Source organism: Mustela lutreola, chromosome 12, assembly GCF_030435805.1.
Source record: "Mustela lutreola isolate mMusLut2 chromosome 12, mMusLut2.pri, whole genome shotgun sequence".
In the NCBI taxonomy this organism is placed as follows: Eukaryota; Metazoa; Chordata; class Mammalia; order Carnivora; family Mustelidae; genus Mustela; species Mustela lutreola.
Genome location: NC_081301.1, coordinates 33909371 through 33930736, shown reverse-complemented (window position 1 = coordinate 33930736; position 21366 = coordinate 33909371). Strand labels below are relative to the sequence as shown.

At 44.3% G+C, this 21366-nt stretch overlaps 2 protein-coding genes across 5 annotated transcripts in view; one reads left to right on the top strand and one right to left on the bottom strand.

Annotated features, from left to right (window-relative positions):
* EXOSC3 (exosome component 3) overlaps positions 1–21064 on the bottom strand; it is a 30419-nt gene extending 9355 nt beyond the window's left edge. Inside the window, exons 1-2 of one of the 3 annotated variants that reach the window (XM_059141344.1) lie at positions 20985–21064; positions 355–1003 (exon numbers count right to left, since the gene is read on the bottom strand). In XM_059141344.1, the coding sequence (XP_058997327.1) occupies positions 355–681 (327 nt within the window). In that variant the 5' untranslated portion in view covers positions 682–1003; positions 20985–21064. The remainder of the gene's footprint in view (positions 1–354; positions 1004–20984) is intronic. The other 2 variants (XM_059141343.1, XM_059141342.1) reach the window with 2 other exon arrangements.
* Positions 20424–21366, top strand: part of DCAF10 (DDB1 and CUL4 associated factor 10) — a 47859-nt gene continuing 46916 nt past the window's right edge. For both annotated transcript variants that reach the window (XR_009346281.1, XM_059141319.1), the window contains exon 1: positions 20424–21073. Coding sequence is in view for 1 of the 2 variants with exons in the window: in XM_059141319.1 (XP_058997302.1) it covers positions 20523–21073 (551 nt within the window). In the remaining variant the exon portion in view is untranslated. The remainder of the gene's footprint in view (positions 21074–21366) is intronic.

The following is a 21366-nucleotide window of genomic DNA, read 5'->3' as shown; positions in this document are numbered from 1 at the left end:
AGACAGTTTTTCCCATATTAAAGTCCTTATTCTAAGAGAAATTTAACTCCCTGGAACATCCACTCACTGAGTCTGGATTTCTGCCGTTTGGGACTCCAAAAAATAGGTCTGGTGCTCCCTGGCCTTTGAGATTTTGAATGAATGACCGTATTTTACAATCCTTAAACTCTTACACGCCAAGATTTCTAGTCTCCTTTCTCTCCTGGTCGCCCTTCTCAGGCTACGTTTGTTTCATTTGTTCACAGTGCTCTAAAGGGGATGCAGAGGAGGGCACTAGCATTAACAAAGAGGTCCACGCCCAGAGCGAGGCTATCACTCCAACGGCCATACCACCTCTCCAGAGTCCCAACTCACCCGTTTCTGCTGTGAGTCCACCCAGTAAACGCCACCGCCACTGCTGCCGCCGCCGGGCTCCTTGTGACGGAGGCGGCCGCACTTGGTGACCAGCAGGCGGTCGCCACTGCGCCGCAAGCCGGGGCCGCACACAACGCGTCCCCGCGAGCGCGTCCCCGCATTCAGGCGCAGCGGTCGCTCCCCAGCACCTCCTGGGCCTTCAGCGTCCTCCTGCTCGGGCAACAGCAGTTCCTCACCCGGGAGTACCACCTGATCTAGCATGGTGCGCGCCGCCCGCGCCCGGTCTCCCGCAACGGATTCGGTCGTAGCACCCCCCGCCTCAGCCATATCGGGAGCCACCAAACGCAATTTTCAGCTTCCGCTTCCGGCCCCACGTCCAATCGCCAGCCTGCTCACGGCTTTCCGTTTCCGGTAGTAGCGACCTATCGGTGTGGAACCCACGTCTGTGAAACCTGCTCGCTGTGCGCTGGGGTCCGACCGAGGTGGTTGTGATTATGACTCTCGCCCGTCTCCCGTCTCGCAGCCTTTCTGCAGAACAATACGAGAACCACGGCTTAAGGCGGTGGCAGATCCCTCACTTCTGCTGTCTCGGATTGCATCGCGGGATTCTAAGACGCTCCTACGTATGATTCCGTGGGAACTCTGAAAACTGAGCAGAGGGGTTTGGGGATTGAGCCTTTCCTTCCGACTGCGCCCTAAGAAGGAAAAGTATTTTCTTTTCTCAAAATAAAACCTTTTTTTGGTGTTTGCTAGAGAAGATATCTATTCACATTGTGTAAAACAAAGAGAAGAATACAAAGAAAATAAAAGGTGTTAGTCTTGCCCCCCATTTGTCTCCTACTAGGCTATGAGCTAGTTCACTTTTTACCCCAGGGTCTAACACCTAAATAGGTAGTACCTGATGAATGAATGCATATTAACATTTTGCTGTGTATTTCTCTGCAGACTTTCCCCCCTGAAAATATACACATACACATGAGCATTTCCACATAATTGAGCTACCCCTACATTGCCGGGGGAAATCAGTAACTGCAATTAAAGCCTTGCGGCTACATTCCCTGAGCTGCATTCCCCGAACCACGCTAGTTGCCCAATTCCAATGGAATTCTATGAATTCCAGATTCACAGCACATCAGGGCTGCTCTTACTTGAAATCCCTGTTTTCCTTTGTACACTAGCATCTCCAGTTAGGGCTTGGTCAAATTCCGCAGGAGAGTTGACTGTTTCTGGGGACTGGGAGGCCCTGGCTTTGCCTATCTCTTTGACGCTCTGGCTTTCCAACATGAATTTTTAGATTTGAGGGACGTTTAAGACAGATCATCTCTAACTTACCTTACAAATTGGGGAAAATGCTGGCGAGCCAACTGAGTAAGACAGTATTAAGAGAACAACTGAAACGTAGCTTTTGCTCTTTTGCAGTCAGATTGTTGTAGGAGACTATCTTGATCGGTTACCCTGACAGGAGGGATGATGCAGATTTTTTTCCCTCCTCCCTACTTCGACCCAGCTCTATAGGACCTACAAACAGTAGGTATCCGATGACCAACAACGCCTGAATCGTGGCTGGTCCAAGGCCATGCCCAAAGTCGGCTCAGTGGCCTCCGGTCTGGCCCAAGCGGAGAGAGGGGTCAGGAAATGATCCCAGGATTGTCCCTTGCACACACCATGCTGATAGAGAAATCTTTGGGAAAAAGTTGGCCCAAAGCTGGCAAAGAAGGCCTTTAAAGCCCACCACCTTTTGGGGGCGGCACGTGAATACCACCTGGTTCATTCCCAAGTAAACAAAAGAAACCTGAGGTCCAGAGGTGGGCAGTCGCTGGGAGACCGGAAGCTGGGGCCGGAAGGGGCAGGCCTCAGCTCCAAGGGGCGGGTGCAGACAGCTGGGCGCGCGGGAACGTCGCCTTTCCTTTGAGCCGCGTGCTGTGTTGTGACTGTGCTTCGCTGTTTCGGTGCCCTGCGGCAGCTGGTGAGTAAAAGTGTATGGCAGGGCTTGGCGTGGCGGTCAGGGCCTGGGGATTGCGGAGGTCAGCCAGCGTGCGGGGGAGTGGAGAGCCGCGGCCTTCGGCGAGTGTGGGAAGGCCTTAACGCTCCTTGCAGTCACTTTCGCGACTTGAGGTTCAACCCCGGGGTCTGGTTGGGTCGCGGTTACGAAGTTCACATTTCCCAACGGCGCGTGCTGCTGTTTCTGGATGCAGAAGCGGTCGTGGGGCTGGGGAATGCAGAGGAGGCTGGGCTATGCAGTTAATGCAGGCCCTTTCGGGTGGAGAGCAAGCTTAGCTGTGGGCCCCAGCGTCAGGGCTTCCCATAAGATGGGCCCAGGTGGATTAGGCCCATTCCCTGTTTGGAGACGGCCCTCATAGAGCCGAGCTCTAAGGGTGGTGGTGCCCTCAATTGCTTGTGGCGCACACCTCCCCACCTTCAGGATTTTCTAACGCAAAATTACCAGATTGATATTTGGAAAGGTTGGGCTAGACCGGAGCCTTCAAGACGATTTCCCAAAACTTCCTCTTTAGAAATCTTTGCACATTGAGAAGTGTTGCTTTTCTTTGTCGACGGGTGAAATTAGGTGGTTTTGTTTAGTTTTTTTTAAGTAGGGTCCAAGCTGGCTTGGACTAGACCCTAAGATCAAGACCTGAGGCGAGGGTGCCTGGGTGGTTCAGTCAGTTAAAACTCCAACACTTAATTGTGGCTCAAGTCATGATTTTAGGATCCTGTAATCCAACCCTGCCTGGGACTCCCTGCTTGATGGAGGAGGGGGGGCGTGGTCTGCTTCTCCCTCTGCCTCTCCCCCAACCCCAACTAGTGTGCTCTCTCTCAGTCTCATACATACATACGTACCAAAAACAAAAACAAAACAAAACTAAAACTAAAAAAAAAAAAAGACCTGAGATTAATAGTTGGACACCCAACCCATTGAACCACCCAGGCACCAGGCGGGGGCTGGGAGAGGGGTTGTTTTTTCCTCTCAATCAGTTAACACTAGTCAGGAAATGAGCTGAGGAGGCACCTGAATCATGGCCCCTGCCGTGGAGGAGTTTGCTCTCTCCATATGAAAATATCAAGGGTTATCGTGGCTGTGACAACCTGATTAGGGAGTCAGTCCCAAGGGTAGAGAGGATGAAATGGTTACCACTCTGTGGGGAGGAGGATGTCCCAAAGAATGTGTTATTTGAGTGAACCATTAAGATTTTTTTAGTCTTAGGGCACCTGGGTGACTCAGTGGGTTAAAGCCTCTGCCTTCAGCTCAGGTCCTGATCTCAGGGTCCTGGGATCAAGCCCCACATCAGGCTCTCTGCTCATCAGGGAACCCGCTTCCCCCTCTCTCTCTGCCTGCCTCTCTGCCTACTTGTGATCTCTGTCAAATAAATAAAATCTTTTTAAAAAAAGATTTTTTTTAGTCTTTTTCAAATTAAAAATGAACTACATGCTGATTTAATACAGAAATTGAGAATCCATGTAAGTATTGTTAGTGTCTTTTTTCAAGTAAAGAATTTAATTGTATTTATAACTTACAAGTGAATCTTCTTGCTACCAGTGTTTTTTTTTTTTAAAGATTTTATTTATTTATTTGACAGAGAGAGAGATCACAAATAGGCAGAGAGACAGACAGAGAGAGAGATGAGGAGATTCAGGCTCCCTGCTGAGCAGAGAACCCTATGCGGGACTCGATCCCAGACCCCTGGGATCATGACCTGAGCCGAAGGTAGAGGCTTAACCCACTGAGCCACCCAGGCGCCCCGCTACCAGTGTTTTTAATCACAAATAATCGTGGCAAGCAAAAACTAAGGAGAGCTTTAAAGAGTATGAGAATTGTTGATGTAAGGAACAGCCATTATGCGTAGTAATGAGATAGCACATCTGAATAAGTCTTTTCCTGCTCCTGACTGAGATCTTGTTGGAGAGGACATGGTCATGTCTCCTTAAATAGTAAGAAGTCACTGGGAACCTGTGCCAGTGGAACTTACTTAGAAATCCACCCTCCAGGGGTGCTTGGGTGTCTCGGTTAAGTATGCAGCTCAGGTCAAGATCTTAGGGTCCTGGGATCAGCCCCAAGTCAGGTTCTGTGCTCAGCAGAAAATGTGCTTCTCTTTCTCTCTCCCCCTGCACGCCTCCCCCAGCTCCTGTGCTCACACACTCTCTCTGTCTCTCTCTAAAATAAATCTTGAAAAGAAATCCATCCTCCAGAACTTGCTGGAACTACTAGGGTTCTGTTGAAAGCTATTCATGGGGGACTATCTCTTGGAAGTCTCTGTTACAAAACTGCCTGTTAGGGTGCTAGGGAAAACTGCTGGCTGCTGGGTGCTTCTGGCCACCAAGAGAAGCAGGAGCGAATGCTGGAGAAGCTGCCATGCTGCAGGAATATACCAGAATAAATACTGGAGCCAGTAAGCAAACCCTGTTCCTCCTGAAATGCTTCTTCAGGGCCATCTACCTACAAAACTTGTCTTTATGTTAGATAGCAAAGAAATAATGTTTTAAAGACTCAGATCCATTTCTCAGTGCAGTAAGGGTGAGTTTAGAGCACTGTGGCAGTACACTGATAACTGGCTCGTCGACTCATGAAGCTGTATGATCAGCAGACTTGTCAGTAACAGCAATAAGGTAGACTCCGCCCAGATTCAGATGGCTTCCTTGACAAATTCTACCAAACATTTAAAGAATACCCATTCTTCACAAATTCTTTCCAAAAAAAAGAAGAGGAAGGAATGCATATCAACTCATTCTGTATGAGGCCAAGATTATCCTGGTATCAAAACCAAAGATACACTGGTAAAGAAGACTACAGATCAATATCTCTTATGCATATAGACACAAAATCCTCAACAAAATACAAGCAAACTGAATCCAGCATTATATAAAAAGGATTATACACTATAATCAAATGGGAATTATCTGAAGAATGTAAACATTTGAAATCAATTAGCATACCATACCAAAGGACAAAACCACATTATCATCTGAAAAGATAAAAGTATTTTTAAAAGTTCAACATCCTATCATGATGGAAACACTCAATAAACTAGGATTAGAAGGGAACCCCTTCAGCCTAATACAGGGCATCTACAAAAACCCACAGCTAACATCCTACTTAGTAGTGAAAGGCTGAAAGCTTTCTCCCTAAGATCAGGAAGAAAAGGATGTCTGCTCTCTGCACTTCCGTTCAACATTGTACTGGAGGTTCTATCTGAAACAGTTCAGCAAGAAAAAAAATAAAAGGTATCCAGACTGGAAGGAAGGAAGAAGTAAAACTATTTCTTTTTGCAGGTGATATGATCTGATATGTAGAAAACCCTAAGGAATCCATTAAAAAAAAGCTGTTAGAACTAACAAATGAGGGCACCTAGGTGGCTCAGTGGGTTAAAGCCTCTGCCTTCAGCTTGGGTCATGATCCCAGAGTCCTGGGATGGAGCCTCACATTGGGTTCTCTGCTCAGCAAGGAGCCTGCTTCCTCCTCTCTCTGCCTGCTTGTGATCTCTGTCAAATAAATAAAGTCTTTAAAAAAAAAAGATTAAAAAAAAGAACTAACAAATGAGTTCAGCAAGGTTGCTACATTCAAGAACAATATATAAAAATCAGTTGCATTTCTATATACTTGGAAAACTGAAGTAAGCCAGTAATTCCATTTATAGTAGCATCAAGGAAAATAAAGCATTTGGGAATAAATTTAACAAAAATACTAACCTTAAACTCTGGAAATTACAAAACATTATTGAAAGAAATTAAATATCTTAATAATTGGAAAGGTACCTCTTATTCATGGGTCAGAAGATTTAATATTGTTAAGATAATAGTACTCCCTAAATTAATAAACAGATTCAAAGTAATCCCTGTCAAAATCCCTACTATCTTCATTGCAGAAATTGACGAACTGATCTTAAAATTAATATGGAAATTCAAGAGATCCAGAATAGCAAAAACAAGTAAGCAGACAAAAAATACATGAGAATCAGAACAAAGTTGGAGAACTTATACTTGTGGTTTTAAATCCTACTACAAGGCATTTTAAGTCTTACTATAAGGCAGTCATAAGGATAGACACAGATCAAGGAAAAATATTTGGAACATAGAAGTAAACCTTCACATTTGTGAGCAACTGATTTTCGATAAGGGTGCTGAGATAATTCATTTGAGGAAAGAAAAGTATTTCAATAAATGGTGTTGAGACAGCTGGATATCCACACACAAGATGATGAATAAACTCTTAGAAGAAAACATGTAAGTTTTTGTGACCTTGGATTTGGCAGTGGTTTCTTAGATATGTTACCACCAAAAGCACAAATACCCGAAGGGGAAAATAAAATCAGACATTATCAAAATTAGAAGCTCTTCTGCTTCAAAGTCACCATTAAGAAAGTGAACACAGGGGCACTTGGGTGGCGCAGTTGGTTAAGGGTCCAACTCTTGATTTTGCCTGAGGTCATGATCTCAGGGTTGTGAGCTCAAGCCCCATGTCCAGCTCCACACTGAGGGTAGAACCTGCTTAAGATTGTCTTTCTCCATGATTGCCTGGGTAGCTCAATCAGTTAAGTGTCTGCCTTTGGCTCGGGTCATGATCCCAGAGTCCTGGGATGGAGCCCCACATCGGGCTGCCTGCTCAGTTGGAGGCCTGCTTCTCCCTCTCCCATTCCCCCTGCTTGTTGTGTTCCCTCTCTTGCTGGCTGTCTCTGTCAAATAAATAAAATCTTTAGGAAAGCCTATGTCTCCACAAAATCTGCATGTGAATGTTCATAGAAGGATTTTTCTTAATAGTCAAAAAGCTCAAACAGGGGCGCCTTGGTGGCTCAGTGGGTTAAGCCGCTGCCTTCAGCTCAGGTCATGGTCTCGGGGTCCTGGGATCGAGTCCCGCATCGGGCTCTCTGCTCAGCGGGGAGCCTGCTTCCTCCTCTCTCTCTCTGCCTGCCTCTCTGCCTACTTGTGATCTCTCTCTGTCAAATAAATTTAAAAAGAAAAAAAAAAAAAGCTCAAACAATGTAAATAACCATCAGCTGATGAATGGATAAACAAAATGTGGCATAGCTATATAATGGAATAGTATTCAATTCCTTAAAAAAAGAACAAAAGATATTAAGAAGTGCTACAGTATGTTTGAACCTAGAAAACAGTATGCTAATGAAAGAAACCAGATATAAAAGGTCACATATTATATGATTTAGTTTATATGAAATATCCAGCATAGAGACAGAAAGTTACCAGGCGCTGGGAGAGGGGAAAATGAAAGTTATTGTCTAATGAGAACAGTTTCAGTTTGGGAAGATAAAAAGTGTTCTGGAGATAGACAGTGGTGGCAGTTGCATAGTGATAGTGTACTGAATGCCATGGAACTGTATGGCTAAAAATTGTTAAAATGGTAAATTTTATGTTTACCACAATAAAAGGAATATTTCCACAGAAGAAGTAGAGGGGTATATGAATCAAATGTGACAGACATCTAGTAGTTGTTGCATCTGAATGATGGGCATAGGGTTGGTTTTTTAATTCTCTCTTGTTTTATATTTTTCATAATTGAAAAAGTAGTGTGAGATAGGCAAAATGGATACCTTCTTGGTGACAGTTCAGCATGGTGAAGAAAATAATGAAAAAAGTTATTACAAAATAAAAAACACAGCTTTCACCATTCCTTTCTTCTGCCTAAACTCTCCAGGGGGCATCATGTCAACTATAAGAAAAAAACCACGAGACTTTCTGTGACAGCTGGCCTCACCTGTCCCTCTCACCCTCCTCCCGCTTCTCTTTGACTTTCATTTCTTCTGAGTAACACCAAGTCACTTGTAATTATAAATATCTCACATATGTGCCCTGATCTGTACCATCCTTCAAGCCATGTATGCCCTCTGCTTAAAATGCTTAATTTAACAAACCGATCTCCCTTTCCCTTCTTAACCTCACCTTCAAATCTGGGCTGGCTCTTGAGCTCCTCCAGGCAATATCTTCTGATCCTCATTTGGAGCTAACTGTCCCTTGTCTGTGTTTCCACAGCCCACTACCCATAATCTGTCACAGCAGGAAACATGATATTGAAACTGCCAAATGTAAATACATGCACACACACTTACCTAGAATGTAGTATATCAAAAGGCATTGCATGAAAGTCTGATGGAGTTTCAGAACCAGAACTTTTTTTTTTAATTTTTTTTTAAAGATTTTATTTATTTATCTGACAGACAGAGATCACAAGTAGGCAGAGAGGCAGGCAGAGAGAGAGGAGGAAGCAGGCTCCCTGCTGAGCAGAGAACCCGATTCGGGGCTCCATCCCAGGACCCTGAGATCATGACCTGAGCCGAAGGCAGGGGCTTAACCCACTGAGCCACCCAGGTGCCCCCCAGAAAGAACTTTTAACTTAAACTTGCTAAATATTTCTTCAGCTTTATGAATATTTTATGTCACAGATTCTTTCAGGGATTACTTAACAGGCTTTTTCTCTAGGCTAAAAACAGTATGAGGAGGGGCGCCTGGATGGCTCAGTGGGTTAAGCCATCCCAGGTCATGATCTCAGGGCCCTGGGATCGAGTCCCGCATCGGGCTCTCTGCTCAGCGGGGAGCCTGCTTCCTCCTCTCTCTCTCTCTGCCTGCCTCTCTGCCTACTTGTGATCTCTCTCTGTCAAATAGATAAAATAAAATAAAAAATCTTAGAGGAAAAACAGTAATATGAACCCCCCCTCCAAGAATTCATTCCTAATTTTCATTTAAATAATGTAGATAAATGGTTCTAAAAGTCTACAAGCTTTCTTAAAAAGATTTTTTTTGAGTGTAGTTGACCCACAATGTTATGATAGTTTGAGATTACAACAAAGGGATGCAATCCCAAGCTTATAGCTGTTTTTCAAAAAGCCTTGTGGAGGTAAAAGTCTACAAGGCCTTTGGAAAAACAGCTGTGGTTGCCAGGACCTGGGGGAGGAGGGAAGTAGGAAAACTGTTGAATGGGTACAAAGTGGGAAGATGAAAAAAGTTCCTGTGGTTCCTCTCCAGAAGCAGCCACCCTCACCTGCAGTTAATTGCATCAGAAAATAACTAGCCATTGTTTTGGGGGTGGAGGTGGGGATAGCAGCCTGGCGACTGGGTTGGGGGGCCAAGTGTGTACAGACATGGAGCTGTTCTGTGAGCCATCAGCCTTTTACAGTGGATAGCGACTGCTTTGAAGGGCTGAGCCTCCCACGGAGTCCTGTGGAGCAAACAGGCTCACCTGTCTTCAGAAGGCCACCTGCGGCTCGTTCAGGTGGAGATTTACCTCCTCTCTACTAGTTACCACTTCTCTTTGCATTTTCTGTCTTAAAAACATTTGTTGAAAACATTCATCTGCTGTTGTCTGCTCTTCTGTTCTTACTGTCCGATGGACTATACCTTTTAAAAAAACTCCTTTACAGTCTAAGTGTATGACCAGTTCAGCATTGCGCAGGCCATTTGTCTTTATATTAAGACAAGTCTGCTAGCACCAAATTCGTTGTCATTCAAGTTGAGGAACTCAAAATCTCCTGTACACCTGGGCCAGGCTCTAGGCATTACTTGGTTGTCAGAGCCTTTGAACAGCTATAGAAAGGCACAGACATTAGCTCTTCTACTATGCTTGTGAAACTTTCCCCAAATCTCTAAAACCAAATGTGGTATTTCAGCTCCCCACCCTGCCAGTTACATGCAGCACTTTTAAAACTGCTTTAATGAGGTGTAATTTAGATGCTATAAATTTCACCCACTATAAATGCACAATTCATTGATTTTTAGTAGATTCATGAGCTGTGCAGCTATCACCAAAATTCAACATTTCGGTCACCCTAAAAAGGTCCCTTACGCCTGTTTGTAATTAGTTCCCATTCCTACAGTAGCCCCATGGCTAATTTACTTTTTCTCTCTGGTGTGCCATTTCTGGATATTTTGTGGGAGTGGAATCATACAATATGGAGATTTTTTTGTGTGTGGTTTCTTTCATTCAACATGACGTTTCTGAGGTCCATCTATGTTTGTAGCATGTATTACTAGTAAATCATTCTTTTTTCTGCATAGTATTCTGTTGTATGTATACATCACATTTTGTTTATCCATTTACAAGTTGGCCGTTTGGGTTGTTTTCACTTTTCGGCTCTTATGACTAATGCTATTAACATTTGCATACAAGTCTTTCTGTGGATGTATGTGTTCATTTTTCTTGGGTGGGGTACTTAGGAGTGGAATTACTTGGGCATTTCCGTAATGACTAATGATGTTGAGGATCTTTTCATATGCTTAATGGGCTTTGTTTATCTTATTTGATGCAATAATCTATTTCAGATCTTCTGCCCATTTTTAAATTGTGCTGCCTGTCTTACTGAGTTATAAGATACTGTTAAATATATTCTAAATAGGGGCACTTCCGTGGCTCAGTTGAGCATCTGACTCTTGGTTTCAGCTCAGGTGGTGTTCTGCGGTCCTGAGATGACGCCCCATATCAAACTCCAGACTCAGCATGGAGTCTGCTTGAGATTATCTCTTCCCTCTGTCTCTCCTCCCACTCCTCTGCACAGTCTCTCTCAAGTAAATAAATAAATAAAATCTTTAAAAGCATACATATATTCTGGATATAAGCCCTGTATCAGATACATGATTTACAATTTTTTTCCTTCCAGTATGTGGCTTGTTTTTCATTTCTGTAACAGTATCTTTTGAAACATGTTTTTAATTTTGATGACATCAGTATTTTTTTTTTAAAGATTTTTTCTTTATTTATCTAACAGAGATCACAAGTAGGCAGAGAGGCAGGCAGAGAGAGAGGGGGAAGCAGGCTACCTGCAGAGCAGAAAGCCCGATGTGGGACTCGATCCCAGGACCCTGGGATCATGACCTGAGCCGAAGGCAGAGGCTTAACCCACTGAGCCACCCAGGTGCCCCTGATGACATCAGTATTTTTACTAATTTTTATTCCTGGGATGTGCTATACTGTGAAGACTGGTAGTGGAACCCAGCCTCTTTATTTTATTTTTTTTTTCCAGTCTCTGTATTTTAGAATCATGAAGTTTCTGATTTTTTACAAAGCAAAGTTTTAAACTGTAATTTACCAGTAAAAAGAACTGTCATTTATTCACTCACCTAAGAATGTCAAGTACTATGCCCGTGTTCATACCTCAGATGCTTTCATAGTTGGCTTTTTTTTTTTTTTAAAGATTTTATTTATTTATTTGACAGAGAGATCACAAGTAGGCAGAGAGGCAGGCAGAGAGAGAGGAGGAAGCAGGCTCCCCGCCGAGCAGAGAGCCCTATGCGGGGCTCAATCCCAGGACCCTGGGATCATGACCTGAGCCGAAAGCAGAGGCTTTAACCCACTGAGCCACCCAGGCGCCCCATAGTTGGCTTTTTTATCTTAAAGATTTTATTTATTTATTTGACACAGAGAGACATAGTGAGAGAGGGAACACATGCAAGTGGAGAGGGAAAGGGAGAAGCAGACCTTCTGCGGAGCAGGGAGCCCGACATGGGGCTCCATCCCAGGACCCTGGGATTATGACCTGAGCCCAGGGCTGACGCTTAATGACTGAACCATCCAGGCGCCCCTGTAGTTAGCTTTTTAAGCTAACATTTGTAAATTGACAGCTTGCAGACTTTCGTATGTGTGTATATTTGTTCTACCGGTTTTTAAAAAATAATTTTAAGTATAGCTTTTTATTTGTTATTATGGATGATTCCAAACACATAAAAGTTGTCACATTCCTATAATGAACTTAAATGTAGACAACTGCGTAGCCTTTGTGGCCACCACTGTGCCCCATGTACACCCATGGGAAAAACAATTGAGTTAACACCCACTAATCAGATTTCACTTGAAAATTTTAGTTTCTGGTGAGTTAATCCAGAACCTCCAGTATGGGTTCAAAGATTGGCACGAATAATCTCTCTTTTGGGTTGCTTTTATTTCAGTTTACTATCAAACCAGCAAATAAGCCATGCAGAGTGCCCAGAATCAAGGATAAGCCTGTCTTTCCACTGTCTCAGAGGTGTCTGATGTTCAGGGATGACTGTCAGAGCTTAGTGCCCAGTATAACTGTAAGGGGGCAGAGTGGCTCTTTTCTCAAAGTTCACCCATGGTCACATGAAGCACCTCCTTACTGTGGTAGTACATAGTCCTGTTTCTTGCTGCTTCATTAGGCTAACAGCAGGCCTTGTTTTAAACTTCCACATTCATCTTCTTTTGAAGAGCAAATGGCATTACTGAGCTGACTTTCCCTCATGGTAGCTGAACCCGGCTGCCCCAGTGGAGAGAGATACAGTGGTTAATACTAAGTTAAGGTTCCAAGACAATGCCTACAAAACTACCAGTAAGCCCGGTATGGTGCTTTCCTCAAAGGGAAGTTGTTCTTTTTAATAGTATTCTGGTTTTTCAGAGGTTCACAATGAAAATGTTTATAGGTGTTTAGGGGAAAAGGAGGACTAGACCTGAGATTGTAGAGTGACTTGGAGTTTAAGGGTTTTATTTTTTTAATTTATTTTAAAGATTATTGATTCAGAAGGGCACCTGGGTGGCTCAGTGGTTTAAGCCTCTGCCTTTGGCTCGGGTCATGATCTCAGGGTCCTGGGATGGAGCCCTGCATTGGGCTCTCTGCTCAGCACGGAGCCTGCTTTCCGCCCACCCCCCCACCGGCGCCTGCATCTCTGCCTACTTGTGATCTCTCTCTGTCAAATAAATAAATAAAATCTTTAAAAAAAAGTCAGGGTTTGGATCCAGGGACCCAGGCTATCTGATTACACTCTTTCATAGGTAACCTGACCACACTGACCTTTCAGAAAAGTACCCGTCTTAGAGCTTTGTGTGGCAAAAGACACAAAGGGGCTCCCCATTCAAATTTATGTGTTTGTGTCCTGTTCTTTAGAATATTGTTAGTTTTTGACATTTAAAAAATTTTTATTTAATTATTTGACAGACAGAGATCACAAGTAGGCAGAGAGGCAGGCAGAGAGGAGGAAGCAAGCTCCCTGCCAAGCAGAGAACCCGATGGGGGGCTTGATCCCAGGACTCTGGGATCATAACCTGAGCCGAAGGCAGAGGCTTTAACTTTAGACTTTTTTTAGGCTTTTAACTTTAGACTTTTTTAGGCTTTTAACTTTAGACTTTTTTTTCAAGAGACAGGACTACAAAGCAGGAAGAACATAGACTTCGAGTCAGTTCTGTACTTGAACCCAGGATTAAACATTTATCTAACCTATGCAAATAATGTTACTTGGGCAACTATGCCCTCATATTGCCTACCTATGTCTGACACTAGTAACCGATTACAGGATTGTCTCTTATTGAGCCCAGAATCCTTTTCATGATCGGTCAAGTTAGGGGATTATTTAGAATCAGTGGAAGTTGTAAAACCTATTTGCCCTCTTTCCTTTAGGCCCAAGTATACAGATTAGCCACCCACCAAACCTGTCTTTCTCTTCCAGTCTCATCTTCACCTTGTGACAGATAGCTTTTCGGAAAAGTCGCCTGTGGTGATCCTGAACTTGGGCCTTTATGAGAGCAGGAAGAGAAGTCCAAACCCATCAGCCATTACCCCACTCCCTATAAAAAGGACCTGCCTTTTGGACATGTAGAGTTTATAGAGGAGGTGGAAAAGGTGAGATCCTCCCCTCTACAGAGAGTCGGCCAGTGCAGACTGTCAGCTGCAGTGGAAGCCCTGGAACTGGCTGCCTGGTCTGCTCAAGTTTTCCTGTGGACAGAGAACCTTCCTTTGGGCTCTAGTTGTATTCTAGTCAGGACACGGTTTTTTCCCTCTTAAGAACAGGCTTTTAGTTTGGGAACTCTTCTTTGTTACTCAGTCTTATGCCCACTTGTGAGGTTTGTTATACTTTCCTTTAGCACTATAATATGGTGTGGAGATAGACCCACTGAGATACATCCTAGCTGCTTAAACTAAGTGTGAGAGGTTCCTTTTTTCTTCCTATAATTATATGTTGAAAAAATAAGAAAAATTAAGTGAGCAGAAAATTCAAAATTAATAAAAATTATCTGCTTCTACTCAGCTCAGCCACTGTTGGCATTTTTGATGTGTTTTCTTCCTCATTTTTTTTGTGTATATCTATGTATGTAACTCTTTTTTTTTTTAAGTTTATTTCCTTGTTTAAGTAATCTCTACACCCAACGTGGGGTTTGAACTCACAATCCCAAAATCAAGAGTCACACACTCTGCTGACTGAGCCAGCCAGGCGCCCCATACATGTAACTTTTTTTTTTAATATATATTTTTTAAAGATTTTATTTGTTTGACAGACAGAGATCACAAGTAGGCAGAGAGGCAGGCAGAGAGAGAGAGGAGGAAGCAGGCTCCCTGCAAAGCACAGAGCCCGATGTGGGGCTCGATCCCAGGACCCTGGGATCATGATCTGAGCCGAAGGCAGAGGCTTTAACCCACTGAGCCACCCAGGCGCCCCCATGTAACTTTTTTTAAATGAGATCATGTTAGCATGGACATGCTCTAGGTCAAAGCATCATTATAATTAGTGGCTACATAATATAGTATTATATAATAGAGCTGTTTTAATTTATTTCAGCAATCTCTCAGTCTTGGACATTTAGAACTTGTAACAGGTATTTATACATTTATATTTTTGAACATCCCTGAATTATTTCCTTAGGGTGCTTTTTAAAGCTGGTGCTCTATGTTGCCAAATTATAAGACCATTCTTCAGCATAGACATTTGCTATAAGCTTCAATTTTTCAAACTTGGTGGTAGAACTTAGAGAATTTTTTCCCAAACAAAATCTTGTATAGAAATCCTTTATATAAAAAGAATAAAAACCTACCTGCTGTGGTGGGAAACGTTTAGAGCCCTCAGCCTCTCTCTCAGTACCATTCTCACTTGTCCATACCTCTCTACTTCCCTACCATTTCCCCAATTCCTTCCCCAGGCTGATAGATATGGTTCTTTATACTATGTCCTCTGGCCCAGTAATGAACTGTTAGCATCTGTTATCAGAGTGCTTTCAACTATCGGTAACAGAAAATCCAATCCAGTTGTTAACTGTAAGGACTGTTCAGTGTCTCACAGAATAAGAGATCCAGAGATAGGGTGATTTCTGGGTTGTTTAATCCACTGGCTAAGTGATATAACAGAATGAGGTTCTTAGCATTTTTTTTGGTTCTGTCTTCCTTGGTGTGATGACTCTGGGCTCATATTTGTCGCTTCTGCTCACTAGATGGCCATAGCAGCAGGAAACATCACATCTTTCCACAACCCTGAAAGGGGTTAGGAGAGTGTACCTCTTCCTTATATTCTCTTTGCAAGAGAAGAAAGCTCCCAGCTGATTTCCCCTTGCTTCTTATTGGGCAGGATGGTGTCACATGGCCATTCCTAGATCAGTCACTGAGAATTGGAAAAGAATAACCATAAGTGGTTTAGACCAATTAGGATTCACCCACTAGGGCTGGAGAAGGACTTAACCTTGCTGGGAACTGGTGGCAATTTGATATCTGAACAATATCCAGGTTCTGTTGTCAAGGGAGGAGGGAATAAATGGCTGTTGGGTAGCAGCCAATTGTTGCCTGCCATAACATCCCATTAGGAAATATATTGAAAACCCAAGTATAAATTCCAAGGCTGCCTCTTTTGGTATGGCCTTGGCCAAGTCACTCAACCTCTCTGGGCCTTCGTTTCCTTACTTGTAAATTGGAGATAGTGATATCTGCCTTACCTACCTTACAGAGTTGTGGAGAAGGTATATGAAAGAACTTAATAAAGTACTTTACTAGTATCAAGGCTTCTTATTAATTTAATTCTTAGAAATGAGCACCAGGCACCTGGGTGGCTTAGTTGGTTAAGTTAAGACTCTTAGACTCTTAATCTCACAAAAAAACCCTGAGGGTTACTGGGGTAAGGGGCTTAGGGAGAGGGTGGTTGGATTATGGACATTGGGGAGGGTGTGTGCTGTGATGAGTGCTGTGAAGTGTGTAAACATTTCAGCTTCACAGACCTGTACCCCTGGGGCTAATAATACATTATATGTTAATTTAAAAAATTAAAAATTAAAAATAAGTAAACAAATAAACTTCTGGGGCGCCTGAGTGGCTCAGTGGGTTAAGCCTCTGCCTTTGGCTCAGGTCATGATCTCAGGGTGCTGGGATGAAGCCCTGCTCTGGCTCTCTGCTCAATGGGGAACCTGCTCCCTGCCCACCCACCCGCCTCTGCCTGCCTCTCTGCCTACTGTGTGATCTCTGCCTGTCAAATAAATAAATAATCTTTAAAAATAATAAAAATAAATAAACTTATAAAAAAAAGTTTCTGATTCTTAATCTCAACTCAGTTCTTGATCTCAGGGTCATGAGTTCAAGCCCCATGTTGGGCTTCATGCTGGGTGTGGAGCCTACTTTAAAAAAAAAAAAAGAAAAGAAAAATGAGCATCACCAGGCCTTCTGTGTAAAGGTAGGAAATCAGTAAAACCTAAATTCTAAGAAATGTCTTTTGGTTTAGTTATTCTCTGAGCTTTGATTTCTTTGCCAATAAAATGGGGACAATAATAAAAATAGTGCTTCCTAGGATTTTTATAAGAAGATAAAATATGAAGAGATATAAATAAGAATATGAAACATTGAGCACATTCTTAGTACATGGTAGTTGCTTAGTGTCAGCTATTAATTTTGCAAATATTGTGTCTTATTTGGATTAATTGGGGACAAAGGGATAATTATCTAAGCTTCTCTTGACGCATAAAAACAAGTATGGACTTGGGGTCCTTATGTACTTAAGAGTGTTTGAGTCTTGGATCTGAGATTTTTGGTGCTTTAAGTATTTAGAGGAGTAAGACATGCTTGTAATTGGAGTGAGCAAAGAAGACTTATTGGCAGAGGTGGGGCTGAGCCAGAGTTTCAGATTTATATTCCATTGGAAAGTTTATTTTGTCCTGACTTTGCCTCTTTATTCTAACTTTGGGTTTTCTCATTTTGTTAGACCTTTTGTTTTATTGGCTGTATTATGATGAACAGAGATTCTGCTTTTGACAGTATTCTCTTGCAGGTCCATGTGAACTGGAGAAAGTCTGACCTCCCTGCTCGGGAGAAGGCAGTGCTGGAGTTGGCACTTGCTATTTCCCAAGCTGATGACATAACAGATGACCATTTCAAAAAGCTAGAGATGCATGGATTCAGTCAAGAAGATGCTTGGGATTATCACTGCCATTTCAGCTTTATTTGCCATGTCCAGCTGCCTTGCTCATTTTGTTGATCTTGTTCACAGCAAAGAATTGTGTTTGATGGGCAGAAACAATGATGTCAAAGATACCAAGAGTAAATCAGCTGCTGCTCCCAAAGTATAAAAGCTTAAACAGAAAGGTTTATGTTTGTATTTCAGGCATACTACGTTACTGGGGAAGTAATTGCTTAATAAACACCTAGTCAGGGGTGCCTGGGTGGCTCAGTGGGTTAAAGCCTGTGACTTTGGCTCAGGTCATGATCCCAGGGTCCTGGAATCGAGCCCCGAATCGGGCTCTCTGCTTAGCAGGGAGCCTGCTTCCTCCTATCTGCCTGCCTCTCTGCCTACTTGTGATCTCTGTCAAATAAATAAAACAAACAAAACAAAACAAAACAAAAAAAACATCTAGTCAGTGGATAGGGAAGAAAGTAAATGAATTTGCTCCCTGCCTGCTCAGTGAGATAGATCCTAAAGTGTTGGGAGTATCCAGGGACATGTGATACCTGGGCCTACGGGAAATGTTTGGCAGTTGTTTCCTTGTGTTGTGATCTAAAAGGAACATTAGAGCAAAGATGTTTAGAGGATGCTTTCCTGATGAACTGATATCTATGAAGTTGAGCTGTTGAAGTTGAGAATTTTTTAACATTTGAAAATAGTGTTACATAGAAATTGGTCTATATGGACTGTAATTTGCAGTCAGTTCCTTGTTAACACGACATGGTTGTATTTAAAGGCTCTCAAGGGGCGCCTTGGGTGGCTCAGTGGGTTAGGCCTCTGCCTTCGGCCCAGGTCATGATTTCAGGGTGCTGGGATCAAGCCCCACATCAGGCTCTCTGCTCAGCGGGGAGCCCGCTTCCTCCTCTCTCTCTGCCTGTTGCTCTGTCTACTTGTGATTTCTTTGCCTCTGTCACATAAATAAATAAAATCTTTAAAAAAAATAAAGGCTCTCAAAGACAGTGGGTAAATAGGAGCAGTCAGAGTTAATCCATCTTTAGTGCTTCTCAGTTAACTTCCAGTAAATTTTTATTTTATTTGTTTATTTTGCTGATGGGTTGGTTGTAAAGTCATGATCATCTCAATAGAATTTTAGTCCTTATGGTAATTTATTATTTTAGCTTTTAGCTCAAATTTTGAATAGAAGCATAAGAAAAAAAAAACCTTATTTAACAAAAAACCTTACTGAATGTCTCATTCTGTGTTACAGCTGCGACTGTCTTTTTTGGTTATTTTCTTAAGAATAATTCTCATTATCTGATAGAGGTACATGCAAACCTACAAAATGTTTTGTCCCATTTGGCTTCCAGATTCTCTAAATTGTTAGTGAACATTCCTTAATCAGTTTTGGAACTATACTATGTTAATTTCAAATTGCCTCAACCGTGAAGTCTGATTTTCTTGAGGCAACACAAAATTTCATTGCAGAGCTTGTGTTTTTCTGTTGGAATTACATCTTAAATACCTTGGAATATGTAACCTTTAAAAATTTTTATTTTACCTATTAAAAATTAATAATATTGGTGAATGGTCAGTGTTTTATAGAGCATAAAATTTCAGCTACTGGCCATAACTTCGGGGTCAAGCAGAGGACCTCTATTAAGTTTTTGTGGGGGCAACATGGAGAATATCTCCAGAGGAATGGCTGCTATTCTGAACTCAAGATGCTTGGTTCTTGCCCTTTTTTCATTCAGCTCATGGACTAGAGAGCCGAAGAACTATTAACTTTCCTGATGGGAAGACCTGCTGAATGTTCAGCCCTCTGAATCTCATTCCTTTACTGTAGAGATCCTTCAGATCTGCCCTCACGGGATAGCTCTTCTGCAAAGATCCTCCAGGTTTATCCTCAGTCATCAGATGTGAGCTTTCTACAACACAGCTCTTGATCAAGGCCTAGAAGAATTTTCAGTTCTTCTATCTACCTTTCCTTGTATCTCAAGCTTTCCTTTACTGAAGACTCCTTCCTTTCCCAAGAACCACCCCAGATCCTGTTAACTCTTTTTTTTTTTTTTTTTTTTTAAACAAGTTCTGTATACTGATCTTTACCAGCAGTGGTGAAGGGCCTTGCATCTCTCATGCCCTCTGTGCCCTGTCAGGTACGTATAAGCAGGATTTGCCCTTGGGCTCTGTTGTTTGTAAGGTTGATTTGATTTAGGTCTCCAGCTCCACTCAGTGACTCCTCCTGCTGGATATATGCTCTTTCCTGAGGAGAGAAAGGAGCCTTATAAAATCTTGACCTACTGGCCAGGAGCTGGGAGTTGGATAGATACTTAGGGGGCACCAATAGACCCCATTTTCCAGGCCCTGTATAGACTTGGTGTTTATTTTTCCTTTATTTATTTATTTTTTTAAAGATTTTTTTATTTGCGAGAGAGCGAGCAGGGGGTAAGGGCAGAGAGAGAAACTAAAACCCACTCCCTGCTGAGCCCAGGGCCCAGGGAGGGGCTTGATCCCACCACCCTGAGATCACGACAGCTGAAATAGAGAGCCTCACACCTAACTGATTGAATCACCCAGGTGTCCCAGACCTAGGCTTTTAGCACAGTAGTGAACCTGAGTCCTTAGACTTCCAGCCGGAGTAGGCAGTACACCTTGCCACTTACTTTGTGGTCCCTGCACATAGTATGGTAACTTCTAACCCCTTTTGACCTTAGTCTTAGTTGGGGATAACATTATCATAGTTCACCCCTTTAACTCTTCAGGCCCACTCGTCCCCAGGCACGCAGTTACGATGACTCACAACTACCGACTGTCCCAGGAGTGCCCGAATGGTGCCACCGCCCCGTGCAGCTCGAGCCCTGGGCATTCTCCAGGGCGCTCAAATACAGCTGGTCATTGCCGGTCAAGGTCCCTCTGGGATAAAGCCTCCGCGGTGGGCGGTGTCCCCGCTTTCGCGGTCCCCAACGGATGGTAGCCAAGGGCGGCGCGTGTTTCCCAGCCGGCGGGGTTAGCCGGTCGCACGCCGGAAGTGGTGGCTGGAGCGGGAGAGCTGAGGTGTCGGCCGGCGGGGCTGCGGCCGGGAGCGGGGGGCGGGTGCGTTGGTCATGTTTACCTTCGGGCCCGGTAGTCCCGAAGGGGATGGGACGGCCGGAACGGGGGATGAGGAGCCGGCACCCCGTGCGGGGCAGGTGGCAGCCACCCGGCCGCTCCCCTCCCCGCCCGCGCCGCCGCAGCCCGGGGCTGACGCAGCCCCTCCCCCGTCGCCCTCCCGGAGCCCTCGCCGCTCGGTAGCACCCTCCCTGCCCCAGCCCGCGCGCTCTGGGGAGCTCGGTCCGCCTGGAGCTCTAGACTCCTCAGCTGCTTCCGCCCAGGGAGAGCTGTCACCACCCTCCCCGCCGCGCCGGCGACCCGGGCCAGACTGCAGGGCCGGGAGCCGGGGCCGCCACGGCCTCGGCGCCGGCCTTGGTGGCCCCGGAGCCCGGCTCTTCGGGTGGCTGAGAGAGCGCAGCCTGGGCCGCGGACTGTTCGTGGACCCGGCGCGGGACAATTTCCGCACCATGACTAACCTCTATGGTTCCATCCATCCCGCGGACTCGGTGTACCTCAGCACCCGCACCCACGGCGCGGTCTTCAACCTCGAGTACTCGCCCGACGGGTAAGCGCGGCCCCTCGGAGGGCGGGGACCCGCCTCCGCCTGCCTCTGCTGCCGGTGGGCGGAGGCCCGGGTTGGGGGCAGCCGATCTGCAGGCCCCCCAGCACTTTTCTGAAGCGCTCTGTGGCTGTTGGAGGTCCCGGCCCGGCCCTTGGAGGTAGGCAGGCCCGGCACTCACTTGTGCGCCTCTGTGAAGCAGAAATGCCTAGGGCCTGCCACCCAGCAGGTCTTCCAGAGCCAAGCCAGAGCTAGGCTTCTCTGGTACACAGCACATATCCAGCAAATACATTCTGAGT